At 29.4% G+C, this 17,315-nt stretch overlaps 1 protein-coding gene across 6 annotated transcripts in view; it reads left to right on the forward strand.

Moving 5' to 3' along the window:
- Window positions 1–2,790: 2,790 nt before the first annotated feature.
- Window positions 2,791–17,315, forward strand: part of upSET — a 45,750-nt gene continuing 31,225 nt past the window's right edge. Inside the window, exons 1-7 of one of the 6 annotated variants that reach the window (XM_024359677.2) lie at window positions 2,791–3,036; window positions 7,695–7,825; window positions 11,044–11,117; window positions 11,308–11,448; window positions 14,446–14,539; window positions 14,817–14,982; window positions 16,412–16,571. In XM_024359677.2, coding sequence (XP_024215445.1) covers window positions 11,053–11,117; window positions 11,308–11,448; window positions 14,446–14,539; window positions 14,817–14,982; window positions 16,412–16,571 — 626 coding nt within the window. In that variant the 5' untranslated portion in view covers window positions 2,791–3,036; window positions 7,695–7,825; window positions 11,044–11,052. The remainder of the gene's footprint in view (window positions 3,037–7,694; window positions 7,826–11,043; window positions 11,118–11,307; window positions 11,449–14,445; window positions 14,540–14,816; window positions 14,983–16,411; window positions 16,572–17,315) is intronic. The other 5 variants (XM_014425144.3, XM_024359680.2, XM_024359678.2 and 2 more) reach the window with 5 other exon arrangements.

The raw sequence follows: 17,315 nt of genomic DNA on the forward strand, positions 1-17,315 counted from the left end.
GGACAGGCTCCGCAAATAGATTAGTATTTTACAGCAGTTTAAGCGAGTTAGATCTTTTTCCTTCTTCTCTTTTTTGACATTGTGCTTTCGCCAATACTTAACTTATATACACACACATATATATATTTATATTTTTAGGTATAGGTATTTAAGTTAATAATCACACTATAATTCAGATATAAGTCACTCACTGTATTTTATTTTCTGTCATACTGTTCGATTTTTGATTCAATACTTGTTTTTTCAGTTTTTTAGACATTACTTGCATATCTTGTTACCAACATGATATTATATTTCATCTTTCAGTTTTCAATCTACTACCATCTAATTCCACGATTATCAATCAATTTTTATTTTTACTATTCAATTATCAGTTATCAATTTTTTATCATTTATGATTCAATTCAATACTTTGTATAATTCCAAATTTGTATACTATTCCTTTTTAATTTTATGTTTCTCTAAATTTTGTTATCTCTTTTGTTCTATAGGCCTGATGAAAACCTGAAACTCAGGTCGAAACGTCGGCATAAAATAAATAAGTATGGTTTTGTTTATTTGTTGTTCTTTGGTGACTGCACCCCCTGACAAACTTCTCCAATCATTAATCTATGGTCAACTATCTACACCTCAAAATAAATTTCTATTCATTCAGGCCAAATCCGAATTAGCCTTGTTTCTGGCTTAAGTGATGCCTTTATCCTCCCGTCCACCATGTTCCTCTTAATGCTATCATATTCACTTTTGAATATTACAAACAGGAGGTGTATGGATGACCTGTATTCATGGTCTCTCTCTAAGATTCCAAGAAAATCCTAAAGAAGATTAAGTCCATACTGGAAGAAGAAAAACAGCTTGATAAACCTGTTGAAGACAATGATTAAGAGAACCTTGAAGGCAGAGCAGAACAGTGAAAATTGACAATAACTGATGTATTCCAACTAATCTCCATGATGGGAGTGAGAAACTGGATGGCAACCGCTCAAGATCACAATAATTGGTGGAGGCTGGTACAGGAGGCCAGGAATCGACCTCGAGTTGTAGTGTCAAGCTAATAATAGTTCTGAGAAATCCTTAGTGACTTCCACAAAATCTGGAGACTCAATTTTTCTATATCTAATCTGGACATATTCTTCATTTACAATTTACTGGTTTTATCTCCTCAGTTAAGAGAGATCTAAAATGCCTTGCCCACTGGTCAAAGTATCAAGCAGTTATTATTTAAAAACAAACCCTCTTGATTATTTTCAATAAATAAGGCATGCAGAAGTTACCTACAAGGGATGTTAATTATTATTATAATTTAGATCTAATCAATAGAAATTTTATCATCATTCAAATTATATTTTCATCATATTTCAGTTCTTACTGTAAGTGAAGTACAGTAAAAGTAAAAATCCTTGAAGGTGTCAATCGAGAACACAGTTGAGTAACTGCAGTAATAGCAGAACAAATTTTATTAACCCCATGAAACAAATAAAAGTATAACTTTAACTAACAGAAATCATATCTGACCTCTAGTCATCACTAGATGTCTCTACGGAATCTGGTTTTAGTCCTAAAACATGTATTGAATACTTTTGAATAAGTGGTGTATATGAAAAAATATGATAAAGACCCGATAAAAAGTAGTAAATACTGTCCTCATGATACAATGAAAAATCTGTGTCACAAATAGACAAATACTATATTACTGGTTGTTATGAGAAAAAAGAACACATCATTTATAGGAAATATAAATCGATATAATAAACAATTTAAGTTAGATAGCAGTATGTATTATGATGATAGTAATAATTAAAATCTTGCAGTTAAGTTGTAACAATTAGAAATTACTAAACAGTTGTAGGAAAGAATAGTGTACAACTAATGTTATCAGGATATCATCAAAATAGCAAGAAATTACAAAAATTGATAATCATGAAATAACATTAAAATTTAAAATTAATGATATGAAACTACTGAATTTTCAAATAGAAAAAAAAGAAAAAATTTCTTAACTCATGATACATCCCTATTAGTATTTTACTTTAACAAAAAATCATGGTATTTAACAAAAAAAACCTTCCTTAATACACTAAATGATTCCAATGATTAATTCAAGGTGTACTGTCTATGAAATTCAGAACTTGCCCATTTACTGAGTGTGAAGTACATTTTACATCAATACAAGTTCAAAGAATAAGATGGATTAAAGTTATGAAACAAAATCATAATAACTGAATTTAATATCAACATCAAGACGACAGTCGTTAACAAATAATAAATATTAGGGTAGCTTAACAAGGGTGGGGTAGGTAATGACAGGTTTCCTTGTATCACCTACCTATAATTTTTAGGAGTAAATTAAAAAAGATAACTAACCAGTTTTCTTTGAACCAACGAAATTTAAAAAAAAAATATGTATCCAAATAAATGTAAATTAAATTTATTGCGACTTAATTTTGTGTTTTTTATTTAATTAAATGTTTTAAGCTTTTTATAAAATTTAAAATTAAGTTCTATAATTACAATAAATTTAATTTCATCTTTAAATATATTTAAATTTAGTATTAAACGGAAAATGTAATTGGCCTAAACGGAACTCCATCTCAAGGGGGTTGTATATAAAAATATAAATATACTTATTTATTCATTGATTCCTATAAAATATTAAAAAAAAAAAATTATAACTATTCTAACATTTAGATTTTCCAAAATAACCTTATTATTTAAGAAAAACAGAATATATGGCTAAGGAGGGCTGATGAGAAGAGTACTTTGGGGTCCAGATTACTGCTTTAGCCAAGCTATTATGACCCTTGTTTTTGTAAGGATTTCGTCGCCATCTTTAGGTTAGAGGTTTATTTTGTAAATAATCGGTTTGGCTTTTGTCATATCGGGGTTATTAAAGATGTAACAAGTTTAGTTAGTGATGCGTTTTGACGCGGTATTGTCGATTTCATTGGAATTATAAAGTAAGAACTTAAAACGTGAGTGTAGTGAAACTATGTTCTCTGTTTTACAACTCCCCCATACAACTGGTATTAATTACAGGTCAGTATTACTTTTACTATACTTTAGAAGGTAGTTTCTTCACGTAATCGTGGCTCTACTTATTGCTATGTTGAAATTAATAGAGTTTGTTTAAGTTTGATTTATATACTTCTCGATTCTAGAAGTTTCTTTTGAGGAGTTGTGTTGTTTGTGTATGTTTTTCTCTTCTGTCTTTTTGTTTTGGTAGTTTTCTACGCTAATTCTTCGCTAAGTCTGTGAATTTTTCGCTTTTTAACGGAATTAGATTGAATTTAATATGTCAACATCATTTTCAATCTGTTGAAAGTTTTCTAAGTCTTTTCACAAATGGTGTTTCAAGAACTTACCTACATTTTTTTCAGTAGATTCAGCCCCCAGTCCTACTGTTTACTCAGTGAATTATATTTTATTTATAGTTTTAACTTCTGATCAATTTTTAACAATGATCTACTTATTCTGTATTGTTGTTTTGTACTATTTCTTGTCTGTTATTCTATAGTGTTTTCTTATGTTAACTATAATTGTTATTGTTAGCACATCCCAGTGAGTTGGGATTAATTAACATTTTTTATGTTACCAATATTACTCTGTTTTTATATTATAGTTCTGAAACTTTTTCCAGCTTGCTAACAGATATCAAGTTTGATTGTATGTTTAAGTCCAACTAACTATATTACTCAGTAGTACTCACACTTTCTGTTTAAAATTTAATGACTGCGCCATGGGAAAACTAAATATTTTTTGGTTTTAATTTGAGGACGAAACATTGTACTCGTACTCTATTGGGTCTGTTTTTCTGTTCACTCTGTGCTCAATTTAATTTTCTTATGTTTTGATATAGCTATTTGGTTCAGTTTTATTTGGACTGTAATATTTCTTTTCTTTTTGTTTTTGTATTTCATAAAAGGTAACTGAATCTGTCCCTTAGGTTATTTGTAGTTAATGATATGGGGTAGTGGATGAATCTTTAATTTTTATTAACTGTCATGGATTTGTTGTTATTTGTGTTTGTATAGTGGAAGAAATTATTGACCTAGGTCAGGTAGTACTTTATCAATATTACATCATTGGTTATGGTTTATTTTACTTATAACTTAGATTTCTCCCACTAGTTGCTTTTTTTTTTTGTACTCAATTTTAGTTATATGGTCACCTACAAGTAAACATAATTGCAAGTTTTAAACTTTGTTGTCATCAAGGTACAAACTTTCTTGTTTACAATAAATTTAGTGGACATGATTTTAACTCACGTCCTCTATTATCCAGCATTGTATCATTGATAGTGATTGCTTGGTATTGTTGATGCAAATGGCAGTTGTGGTCAGTGTATAAAATCAATGCTCCAGTCTTTAGTGCCTGTCGCCATGGAAGTGATGTTGTTACGTCACAAGATGGCTTCCACAGCTGGTTGCTAAGATACCAGTGGACTGATACTCTGAATCTGTCTTCTGTGTCCTGTTCCTAAAAATAACTGTTATGTTCCTGCATGGTTATTCTTCACCGGCTTACATTACTACGATGTTTTTGTTGGCTTATTCTGTAAACAATTTTATCTAATTGTTAAAATGACGCCACAAAAAATAAGTTTTATTAGAAATGTCATTCAGTTCGTTGTTGACGAAAGCTTCGATTTTTCTTATATCTTATTTGGGCAAATAAACTTATTTTGTTATTTGATTATGAATTAATTTTAAGATGTGATTATTTTGTTGATATTTTTGTCTTTTACACTTATCAATAGTTTTGAGATATCAATAAATAAAAATTTGTGTTAAGTTATGGTTTTTATTATTATGTAAATATTTTTATGACTTAGATTTGAAGTTTATATGTCCTGTTTAGTTGTCAGATTTTTTTTTATTATTAATTATTGTTTGTATCCAAGAAGAATTAATATACAGATGTTCTGGGCTGTTCACTAATTTTTGTTGTGTTCTTTAGATTTTCGTTGTACTTTACATTTTTACAAATATTACCTTATAGTTTCCTGATAAAAGTATTAGAGATTGTTTAGAATGTTATTCCTTATGTAGTGTTCTTGATTTTTGTTTAATTTTTCACTGAAATAAAAATTATGTTATTTCTTAAAAAATCATTAATGCTCATACTTATTAATGCTGAATAAAATATAATATATTTTTTTCATAGTTCTTTATTTACAATTAGACTGTTATACATTTATTATAATTAATTTATTCAGTGTATTTTAGCTGTTATTTATTTATTTTTTATCTTGTGTTTCAATATTGTAGTTGTTTTTTTTGGGTTATTTCTTAATTTCAGAAAATTTGAATGTATTTGCTTGTGAACTGGTTCTTTGCTAGGAATGTGTTACAACCCTGCTTAGAAATCTGTTATAAACATACTGATTGTAATATTTTTTCAGAATGTAGTGTTTTGAGATATTAATAATGACCTCTTTGTTTAATTTGTTTCAAGTCTGGTTTTTTCCTCGCTATGTTCTTGTTTCATTGGTATTATTTATTGCTTATACCTGTTACAACATTAAATTTCCTGATGCTTGTTATTTCTGTTGATATCTTTAATTTGTTCAAATGACCCATAAGTATGTAGTGTTATTGTGTGACTATCTACTTTTCCTGATAATTCCTTGAGTATGATGTTTTAGGTGTTACATATGAATTGGTTATGATAGTGATTTTTTAAAATAAAAAATATTTTTTCATGAGATGTCGAATATTTCTTCACTTCCCATTAGTGTAACAGATTATAAACTAAAGGAAAAGTATAATTCATTTTTTTTTTTTTCCTTGAAACAAATATGTACAAGCCTTAGCAAATTTGTTAGTAATATTCCTTGTGATTGTCATTCTTTTATTTGTGTTGAATATGTGTTGGTCTCTGTTATTGGGAAGCTATATCTGTTAATTTCTTTGTATGGTTCAATTATTTACCTCTTCGGTTGTTAAGGGAATCCTTTACCCAAAATGTTTAACTATCTTATGTTGGAGTTTGTGTAATTTGATTTAATATGACTTGTCAACTACCTGATCCTGAAAATAAATAATTTCAAATCAGCGATTTTACTTTAATGTTGGGTACCTCCCCTTTTTTTCTCCTTAAGTGCATGATGATTGATGTTAGATGTGTTGTAATCCTGTTTCAGTAGTAATTGTGGTGCTATTTTTTTTAGCTTGTGAGTACATTTTCGATAATCTGAGAAAATATGTTAATAAACCTATTGTGTTTTTGAAAAATTAATAGTTCCTCTAGTTATTTTTTTTTTTTTTATTCAGTTCATATCTAACTAACACTAATATGTTATTAATTATTTCACATCCATTTACTGACCTAATTAAACTAAACTCTTGAATAGAAAACATTTGGAATTTCGTGATTCAAACTTTATGTCATGACATTTTTCATGTTATATTATCCCTCTCAGCTTTTAGCTACTACTAAGTCTCATTTATATTAGTTTAAAGAACGTTGTGTTAATGATATCACATCAGATTTTTTTTTTCAGTTGAATTAGTTCTTTATTTTGGTATAAATTTGAGCAAACTACAATTAGTTAATAGTTGTATTATCAATTGTGGCAATATGATTATAATATTTATTCAACATAAATTTAGTTTTATGATAAGTCAGGTTGCTATTCTGGTGGCATTGAGACCTTGAAATTCCTGTTACAGAGGTCACCTTCAAACGTTTTACTATTGCGGCCCTTTAAAATATATCTATGAATGTATTAATGTTTAGCATCGAGGCAATACGAAACGATTATATTTGACCCAAAATGCGGAGGTGATTGACCCCTCCAGTGGTGGTAGAGTAGTGATATGGAGGCTAACCTTCCTTAGTAGTAACCATGGCAGATGCCGCTGATTGGCTAGTGGCGGGATCGACCTCTTTGCTGCGGAGCCGCGCTGCGCAGGAGCACTGCTGTTTCCGGTCTCTACGCACTAGCTCTAGCCTAAGAAAAAAAATGGCAACCTTATAAAAAAATTACAACTAACAAAATCCTTCAATGTGCACAATTCTTCTCATATATAACACATTTTTATTCATGAAACCCGTTTTCAACTGCTGAATCTATTATTGTATATAATGCAACAATTTCTTACTATTTCTATTTTTTTAAAATTAATTGGATGAACTTTTTCAACAAGTAGTGTGTATACGAGATTAGAAATCACTTATGTGATTCTAAACGAGTCAAATTCGTTGCTGTTCAATTCCTTTTTTTCTGTGTTCAGTGTTAAGTCAAGAAATATAGATCATTTTGCCAATGATCACTTGGATTAACGATCACTTTCAATATTTAACTTTTTTTATTATCAAAAATAATGATAGGAATATTAACTCTGTTTCCAATTTCTACCGGGAATCAAGACTTTCGAGATGTCAACTTAATTTATTTTCCAGTTAGTTAAATAGGTACTGAAAATTTATAAGGGGTCATTAATCAATAAAAAATATATAATTATTTTTAAGTTTGCACTTGAATTTTAAATAACATTTGGTATATTATATTTAATATGAATCACTTGAGCTGGAGATATTTTTGTTTCATTGGATTTAGATATCCTGACTATAAAACATGAATTAATTGATATTATAAACATAATTAAGAATTATTTTGATGTGATAGTGAAATGAAAATAAAATTAACCAATGTTGTTTATGGTATTATAAAAAGTTTGTGTTCCTCAAAGCTCAGCGCGGACCATCCTTTCTGCTGGAAGAATTGAAACCCTGTTAAGGGTGAGGCTGCGATGACCTTCAATTGGGGCCCAAGGACTCCACCAGAAGCAGAACTCCACCTCGCCTGGTGGGGGAACTAGAGGTAGGGAAAGCTAGTCATAAAAAACCAAATCCTCTTTCTCTCTCTGTCTGTCCCTTGCTAATTGTGTTGGCTCTTAAAATTCGGAGGACCAAGTTCAAATGTGAAGTGGTTCTCTGCAATAATTACTCTTAATCTTGTCAATCGGTGAATTTGTTTTTAGTCCTATTATATTTGTAAAAATTTGGTTTTGTGATACGAAATCGTAAAGTTGTAACATTTATTTCTTTAAATTTAAATCAATGCCCAATTTTGGTACTCAGTTTCAATGTTCGCTAAATCACTACAGAGGATTGTTTCTAATAAAATGTCTGCTGTTTTTAAATTGTTCTTAAACTGATGTTATCATTTTCATTTTCTTTCTCTTTCAAATATTAGATAATTATTAACACGTAAATAAACTTTGATGCGATGAATGATTATGACAGCCTTCCTTTCAGATTATCTGAAACTATTTCTTTTTAGGTTGATAAAATTTGTATATCTATCTTTTCAAAAGATGTAATAATTTATATAAGAATAAATTATGTTAATTTCTATGGGTTCAAAGAACAATTATTTTTTATATAATTGCTACGTCATGGTTACAAATAGTCCAATTACAAAGAAATCAATTTGTTTAAAGTATTTATTGGGTTGCCAAATGGATGTAAGAAATGTAATAAAATTTCTTATTCGAAGGATTCCTTATTAAACGAAATAGAGCTACTTTTCCTCCAGTAGTTTTGTATCAGTTTACTTCTAAATAAATAATTTGTAATGAATAGTAGTTTTTTCTTAAAATTTTCGTAAAAAGTGCCCTAGTAGCAATCAAGTTAATTTTGTTCAGAGACATTGCGCCGCAGGACGCCCCATTATGTATTCTTGTGCTACCAACTTCATAGACATGTTGGTCACTTATGAAATGCTTGACATTTGCGGAAAGGTTTCTTATTAGAACATCATTCGTTTTCTTAAAGACGTATTTCATCGCTAGGTAAGAAGGTAACCAACGATCTTAAGCGTCTAATCATGGAACACTGCCCAGAGACATAGTTCTCATTATTGCATTGTAAAAACTTGTAAAATTTGCATTGTAAAAAAATAAATAAATAAAAAAGCAATCATATAACCTATATTAAAATGAAATAAAATACTAGTTTTTATTTATTTTTTCCTTGCTACAAAAATTAAAACATTTTTAACTGATTTTCTTTTTCAAAATATTATTTCTTATTATTCTTGCCCCATTCCTTTTGTGGGTTGTGGTTCATGTTTATTATGCCTTATTGTTTTGAGCTATAAACCCTTTCTTTATAGTATCCATAAATATTCAGTTTACTTCCCATTGAATTGAAATGTTTGTTTGATTGATGATGTACAGTTTAAAATCATTAAAAATCATACTAATTATTTTTAGCTTTGAACAATAATTTAATAACATATTTACTTAATGGAGAAGTAAAGTAAAATTTTGATTAGTGGGTTGTTGATGTCGAGGAATATTGAGAATTGGTGTAGAAGTAGGATGCCTTTTGCTGTACATTACAGCTCTTCGCTAATATATTCTTGCTTGAACATTGCCTTAGGTTGTTTGACCAGTGTTTTAACTAACAAAATTGTGATGTTTGACCTGTAAAATCACACAACTAAGTTTCAGTGACATCGTTTGAACAATTAAAGAACTATAAGTGTGACATAATTCTATTTAGGAACAACTTTTAATAAGAAATTGTTACTTAAAAACTCTGTTTCTCAGACTTACAGTCTTATTTGCTGAAACCTTGTCAAACCAAGGTCACATGACCTCATAGGAAAGCTCCTTGCATCTGTGCATTTATAAACACACACAAAACTACTGTGTTGTTAAAGAGTCTCAAGTTTGGTTTGGGTGTGGAAGGCATCCAAATACTACGCAAAGAGGTTTCGATATTCTTAGACATCCATGCAACCCTCAAATGTGCTTAAAATGATAGGGAAATATACTAATATTTATTCAGATGGATTTATCACAGTTTTTTCTTCTTATTTTTGAAATTAAATTAATTAATTATGTATTAAATTATTTCAATGGCATTTTTTGTTTATGATTTGCGTTTAGCTTGTTTCTTTTCAATGCCCTTCTTTAGAAGTTGCAATAAACAATGAATTTTTGCACAACTTTGCCTTGTATTTTTCTTGAAATAAATTGTTAGTGAATCTTAAAAAAGTTAAACTTGAGAAGATAAAAAAGGCTCAACCAACTACTGGTTGTAGAAAAATTTAATTTGATATTTATTTAATTTTTTTTTCTTGGATGTACATTTATAATCAGCTATTGTTAGAAATTAAGCTAATCTAAAATGGTTTGTATTAGATAGTTCCATATTTCATGATTGCTTTCATTGATGATAAGATTTTTAAGCTAGTAATCTTATCAGTGATAATTAACATTTCTTTTTTTGATTTGTTGTTACAGTTATTGTTGCGTTAAATCCTAATTTCTTTTTCTTTTCTTTTTTTCTCTTTCATTTGTGTTAAACAGATCAACTACTCATGATTTCATGTTGAGAATATTCTTGAATGGAACATGGAACTTCACCAGAATGAATAAACCATACACTGCTCTTGTACTTTTCCACCAGTTATTAGATAATTACTCTTTACTTCCCTAATCACTCCTTTTCCTTTAATCCTAGATCATTTGTGATGCTAGTTTTTAATTAAATCATCCTCATGTATTACTCTACATATTCACGCTGTGTATATTATTTTATATACAGCTGTAAATTTCAGTTAAATAATTTATCATCCCATGCATTATTTAAAAAGACATTCAGAATTTTATTATGAAAAATTATATCCACTCTATTGTACAAAATGTGATAACGGATTTGTCAGGGTCGTTGCAGATCCATTAGTTTTTATTATAATTCTTCTTTAGGAGTCTATAAGCTACTTCTTATAGTCTTCTTTACTGAATCATGTGAAGGTGAGTAAAATAAAGTATTAATGTAACATTTACTTAATGGTAAATTGTGGTTGTTGCATTATATTTATTATAAATAGTTGACTATTGTTTAAAGAACTATAATAAGTGTGATCATTCATTTTTTCCCTCAATTATTTTGACAGTTTTAAAACAAAGTGTGTGTTTTAACATCATTTAGTGTATTCACTTTAAAGTAACAGTTTTCTTATTTTTATTTTTAGTTTATATTTCTTATCATTCATTGACATATTCTTATTGTTATTTTTTTCAGACAAAGAAGATGAAGCCCGGGGGAGGACCGCCTGAGGCACAAACTAGCTTAGTAGTTCAACTAAATCCATATGGGTTAGTAAAACAATTATATTTTTTGCCTTGACCATGGTTAATTCTCATTAATTTTATAGCTTTAATTGTATTTTGGGGAAGACAGATTGACATGCCCCCCAAAGCTTACAATGTGTTGTGATTATATGTGTGTGGAAATGATGTGAGTGAGCGTGTGTGTGTCTAACCCCGAAGCGGTGTGTTGGAGCAGGGCTGCCGGTGGTGGTGGCAGAGGGGCTATCGTTCCACCGAGGAGTCAGGCCCGACACAAGCTACCGATGTCCCCTACTGGGCCAAGGATCCTCCCAGCCAGGAACATCTCTGCTCTTGCTAGACCTCTACCAAAGCTCATGTATGTAAAAAGGAGTCTGTGTCTATGCCTGGTTAAAGCTAATCTTTTCCATTTTGCTTTCTTTGCTTTGATTTAAAAAAAAACAATGTTATAACCAGGGATGCACAACAATACAGAGTGTTTTGTATTTCATTTTTAAGACTTTTCTTTTAGGTATTGTACTAATTGTAAATAAACTATACTGGTTCTAAAACTTATGTATGGATATTAATCTTTTTTTTTTCCCACGCCAAAGGAGGCATTTCTACCATTTTGTTTCAAACAGCCCAGTATAATTTAGCTTTGTTCATGTAACTCCTGTCTGTAATTAAGTCCGCCGTTGCCGCAAATGTAAATATGTGATTGCCGGTCATCTTACCATCTCCACACAGGACGCAGTCTGAAGACTCAGCCACTTCTATTCTGTTCAGGATATTAATCTGTCTCTGAATGTTCTTAATGTAGAAATATTCATTTCTACTGTTCACTTTCATACATATTTGTATATATAATTTTTTTTTCCATGCTAGTTATCAACTTACTAAGTCACTTTTATTAACTTCTGTTGGTCAAAGCTAATAAGCCATCTTAAATAAGTAAATTTCTAACTATAGACTGGTAGTGATGATGAGCCGTGCTTTCCATCAGACATGAAATATAGATTGTTGTTGACACTTAAATGGATTGTATATGAATCTCAACATGTTCAGTATCACCTTATATGTGAGATAAAACTCTAAATTACTGCCTAGACCAAAGGGAAAAATTTTCACTGCAAAGTAGTTATTTTTATGTTTCAAAATAACACGTTTACATAATTACATGAATAATAAGGATATAAATATTAAGAAGACATAATTGGGCCTGATTCATCCCACAGATTATACAGTAAAAAACAATAAATATTTGGGGAATAAACATTAGATAAAGATAAGGGGGATAAACATTAATATTCACCTATTAAAGGTAAAAAAAAAATAATTGACTTCAGAATTAACCGAGGGGAGACTGGTGAAGGTGGGATCACCGATTTCAATGAGACTATTCATGGTGATACTAAGTCTAAAAATATTAGACACATGTCTTAAGGTTCTTGCCAATAATCCCTACGAGCCAAGAAAAAAATGTTTATATCCTTTTACAAATTTTTATATTATCTCATTCCACCTGCTCTGCATCCATTTAATGGTCATTATATGCCAATCGATTTTTTTTTTTCATGCAAAATAATTGTTAAAGGTATTAAATGATCTAGATGATTTGATACATTATGATTAAGCCTTAGGAATGACTTATAGAGATAAAAGTTTATTTATAATAAAATGTTTAAGCTGGTTTTGTCGATTTGATACTAATTTTCCCCCTTATAAAGGCATATAATCTAAAAGATATTGATATGGGTTGAAAGATTTGAAACTCAGGTTTCCAAAAGTTATGGTAACGTTAGATGTGGATTAAATTGTGAGGAGTTATGAATTTTTTTCAAAAAAATGTTCTTGGCCTAATTTACTGTATTAGTAAGTTTTGGTTTTTGTAATTTTTTATACATTTAATATGATTAACAATCATTTGTTTTTATTCTGCATGAAAAAACCAATCGATTGATATATAGGATAAGGCTGCTATAAATTGGGAAGTTACTGGATGTCTAACAGAGACATCAATTATTGAGGAAAATGTTGAATGCCCCTGGCTGTAACAATAATGACTCTAACTTTATGAGTTAGTCTATTGCTGCATGTAACATTCTCCCAAACCACATTAGCATGATTTTTTTTTTAAATTAAATTTTGCTTCATTCTCAGGTAACAGAGAACGCCTGCATGCTTTCTATTATTGATTTGCTTTTTATGTTTTATTTATGTTTATTACAGATCTTAGAATTATTGAGATCCTCAAAGTTTATTATTCAATATAGTTATGCTGTAATATATCATAATCACGGAATTATTAGTAGAGCGTCATTATCTGAACTAGTGTTGTGTGGGGTGGTTAATCAAAATTCACTAAAAAAAAAGAATGTCTACAAATCATTTTGGTCTATTCATTTTATATAAGCAGTGAAAACAAAAAAATAACAAAATACACTCAGGTGTATAAGTTGTATCACACTGGATTAACTTAGCTCAGGAAGGTTCTAGAAGACCTCAGCAAGAAATGGTCCAAAGTAATTGTCAGGAACAAATAACCTAATTTGTATCTCTATTCTGTCTGTGATTATAGTCATGATTTGGATCAAAGAAATTACATCAGGAAGAAATATCTCTTAAGCATATAACAATTTTAGTGAATTATGATTATAGCAATACAAATGAAATTTCTGATCTACTCGATTTCTCTAGGAGGAAGTGTGGTAACCAATATTTTAAATTTTATATAAAATTTTAAATATATATATAAAACTGGTCAAAAAATTGTTTGTATAAAACATGGAAAAATAGATAAAATAAGAAGCTATTTTTTATTTGTCTCAGAGTATCCAATTCATGTTTTTGAACTTACGATTACTGCTTTTCAGATATCTGATGACGCTCTACTGTAATATCTTTTTATTTTATTGAATTATTTTTAATCATTTCAAGTTTTCTTCACTAAAAAAATAATCAAGAGTAACTAAAAATGTATCTCTTGGACACAAGTTGGCTTGAAGAGTAAAAGTGCTTTGTTTGTCGATAATAAATTCTTCTGAGTTATCTTTGGTTTTAAATAATTAAGAATTTTTAATTTTGGATCAACTTATTTGGCCTTTTGAAGCAGCAATTCCTTCATTATATAGGGTCGCTGTTTCTTTCTCTGGAGAGGTAATTAAATATATTTTTTTGTATTATATTTCTTTGCCAACTTTATATAATTATATGTTCAGCTAATGATATCCATAGCTATTAGTTTTTTTATTTTTATCTTTACGCTTATCCAGTTTCTCTAGTTTTGGTAGCTATGTTATGCTTGTAGTTATATATTGCTTTCAATTCTTAAACAATACATTTACAGAATTTTAATTAGACTTGTTTTTGTTAGGTCAAGTCCCAAAAAGAAAAATGAGGAAGAAGAAATTGAAGGAATCGTTGAGAGGAGGCCGAAATGTACTAAACACTACTCCTTAAACTATCAGGTTATCTAATATTTTACTTCATTTTTCAACACATAATTTTTTTGTAGAATTTTTAAATGTTAGAGTTTTTTTTATTTCAAACCTATCATTATATTTAATATCGACTCCTATTATCCTGGTCTTATTTGGATGAAGAAGTTTGCGTCTATAATCCAAACTGCAGAAACATTTAGGGTATAGTCTATATAGTATAATCATATCTCTTATATAGATAAATTATTTTGCTTTAGCTTTGTTTTCAAAGTTATAGGAATTTACCCTTAAATTTTTTTGACAGTATGTTCTTCAAGACCATAATTATTGTGCTCCTGCTCCTTCATCCACATCGTTAATCTCTCCAAAAATAGCTGGTCCTACTCATCCAAATGGTATTTCATTGCCTAATGGAACTAGACAGCAACCGCTTGTCAACCTCCAGCCACCTACACCCATTTTTCGAACAGGTTAGTAATTTTAAATGTTTTGTGATTATAATTGTTTTACTTTCACTTACCATATATAGTAAGGGGAAGCATTGTGATTGTGGATATTTTTTAATTTGAATTTTCGACAAAAATAAACGTTTCGAGGTCCCCTGGGTCCAAATGACCAAGTCTCACAAACTGGTCTGTGTGTTTGTGTTATCAATTCAGCTTAAACTGAAAAGTCATATGAACCTGAAATTGCATATTTAGGGCAGATTTATGCCTGGAATGTTACAACTTTTTTTTTTTTTAATCGATGTACCGGAATCGCCACTTCCTATTAATTAATTATGTACTTTCTAGTATTTCCTCCAAAACGGCTCCAACAATTTTTATTAAATTTGATAAAGTAAAACTCTGTGATATTTAATATAAAATGGGACTTTTCTTCATCGAAATAGCCTGACAAAGCTTTAATAATGCATTTAAAAAAAATCTTTTAAAGTACTTTTAATTTTGTCTATTTGAAATAATTAACTATATCACATTTATATTTATTAGTAATGAAAAGGTAAATATAAATTATGAAAGGATTTGATAATTAACTTAAAAAGATAAGAGAGAAAATAGTTTTTTTCAGTTTAAAAACACATTTCTGAAAATAATAACAGTATTATTTACTGGTGGAAAGCCAAAAATTTTAGAAAATGTAATATTCAATTTAGAAATTTGTTAAAGGTATTAGAGATTGACCAAAATGCTTAAATAAAAGATCTCTTCTAATACTAGTTAGACCAAAAACAGGCCAGCACATGTGCTATTAGTTTTTCTATTTCACCCATCTGATAACTGCTGTAATGTTGAAATAGTTATTCAATAATTACTTCTTTGATTTCACTTAACCTGTATTTGAGTCTTTCAGTTCGCAGGATGATGAACTCTAAAAAAATCTATCTTAGTATCTTTAATATTGATTCAATAGTAATTTAGAATTAAATAAATGACTAAGAGTACAATGTAAATTTTAGTTAACTGTTATATTTTTATATAAGTAAATGATTGACCGTATTTTTCAAATTATGAAGAAGGTCGGGAATGTGGTCCAAAGGAAACAAAGTAGTTAACAACTATAGTTGTTACTATGAAAATAGTTAATATAATTAATAATTATTGCCAGTTATGTTCATATATTTCTGCCACCCTTATACAAAAGAAAAGTGTTCAAGTTTTGGAATAAGAAATATTGTGCTTTCTTAAAAACTGTTGAAATTAGAATTTGTCCATCTGTCAACAGAAAGGCTCATTTGGGAAATTAGTACAGGGAAGTATTGCCGTCATGAATAATATAAAAATGTCGGTTTCGAAACGAGCGATAATTTCAATTCAAAGTAGGACGGTAAGTGAAAGTTTATTGATGTGCCCACCACAACAGATTTTTATAAATATATTGATAATAATTTTATTATAGGCTACACTAGAGGTCTGACCCCTGAAGCAAGGAATATCAGTGTAAGGGGAGAAGAATCTGATATATCTTCTGATGGTGAAACTGCAGCTGGTAACACGGAGGATGGTGAAGAAACTGAAACTGCTCCAGAAGATGAGGATTCTGTTACTAGATGCATATGGTAAGTTTATGGTAAGAATTAAAAAATAATTCTTTAACGAAGCCAATTCTATTAATTGTGTTAGTTGTAGGGTCATTTTTAGCTCCTCGACCACCTTATTATAAAGAATTATAACAATTTATGGAATTTATTTCTTTATTATATTGTTTGGTTTACACTGATCAGTCATACTGAAAACTAATTTTTTATTCTGTGAGCCACATAGTCGGTCCTTGAAGAGAGGCTCGTAGACCATTGTTAGGTTGCAACTCTTGGAAAAAACCCATCAGTTAAACCTATTCCTATCACATTATTTTATAAAGTCTTCATTCAAGAAACAGCAGTTCCTCTTAGAGTATCGAACCTTACTATCGCTTTGACACCAGTTCCTCACCTCAGTTTTCTGAAATACTGTGCTGTGATTTTAGAGTGTCATATAATAAATTTATTTCTTCCTAGTATTTTATGGACATTATAAGTTATTCAGTCCATTATAGTGGAAGTAATAATACATATTTTTTAAACTGTTTTAAGTAGCCATTTAAATGGCTCTTCAGATTGACTGGTGATGAAAATAAAATAAGTGAAGTGTTGACAAAAAATATTAAAAACATACAGACCTAAGTACACCTAAATTAAATAATATTTCCAAAGACATTTTTCTTGTTTTGTTTTTTCTATTGGTCTAATAAATAAAACCTCATCAATTATTATTAATATCACCTATATATTTAGTTTTGTATTGCATATTAATTTGTACCTAAT

Source organism: Halyomorpha halys, unplaced genomic scaffold (assembly GCF_000696795.3).
Source record: "Halyomorpha halys isolate HHAL.00 unplaced genomic scaffold, Hhal_1.1 Scaffold497.1, whole genome shotgun sequence".
In the NCBI taxonomy this organism is placed as follows: Eukaryota; Metazoa; Arthropoda; class Insecta; order Hemiptera; family Pentatomidae; genus Halyomorpha; species Halyomorpha halys.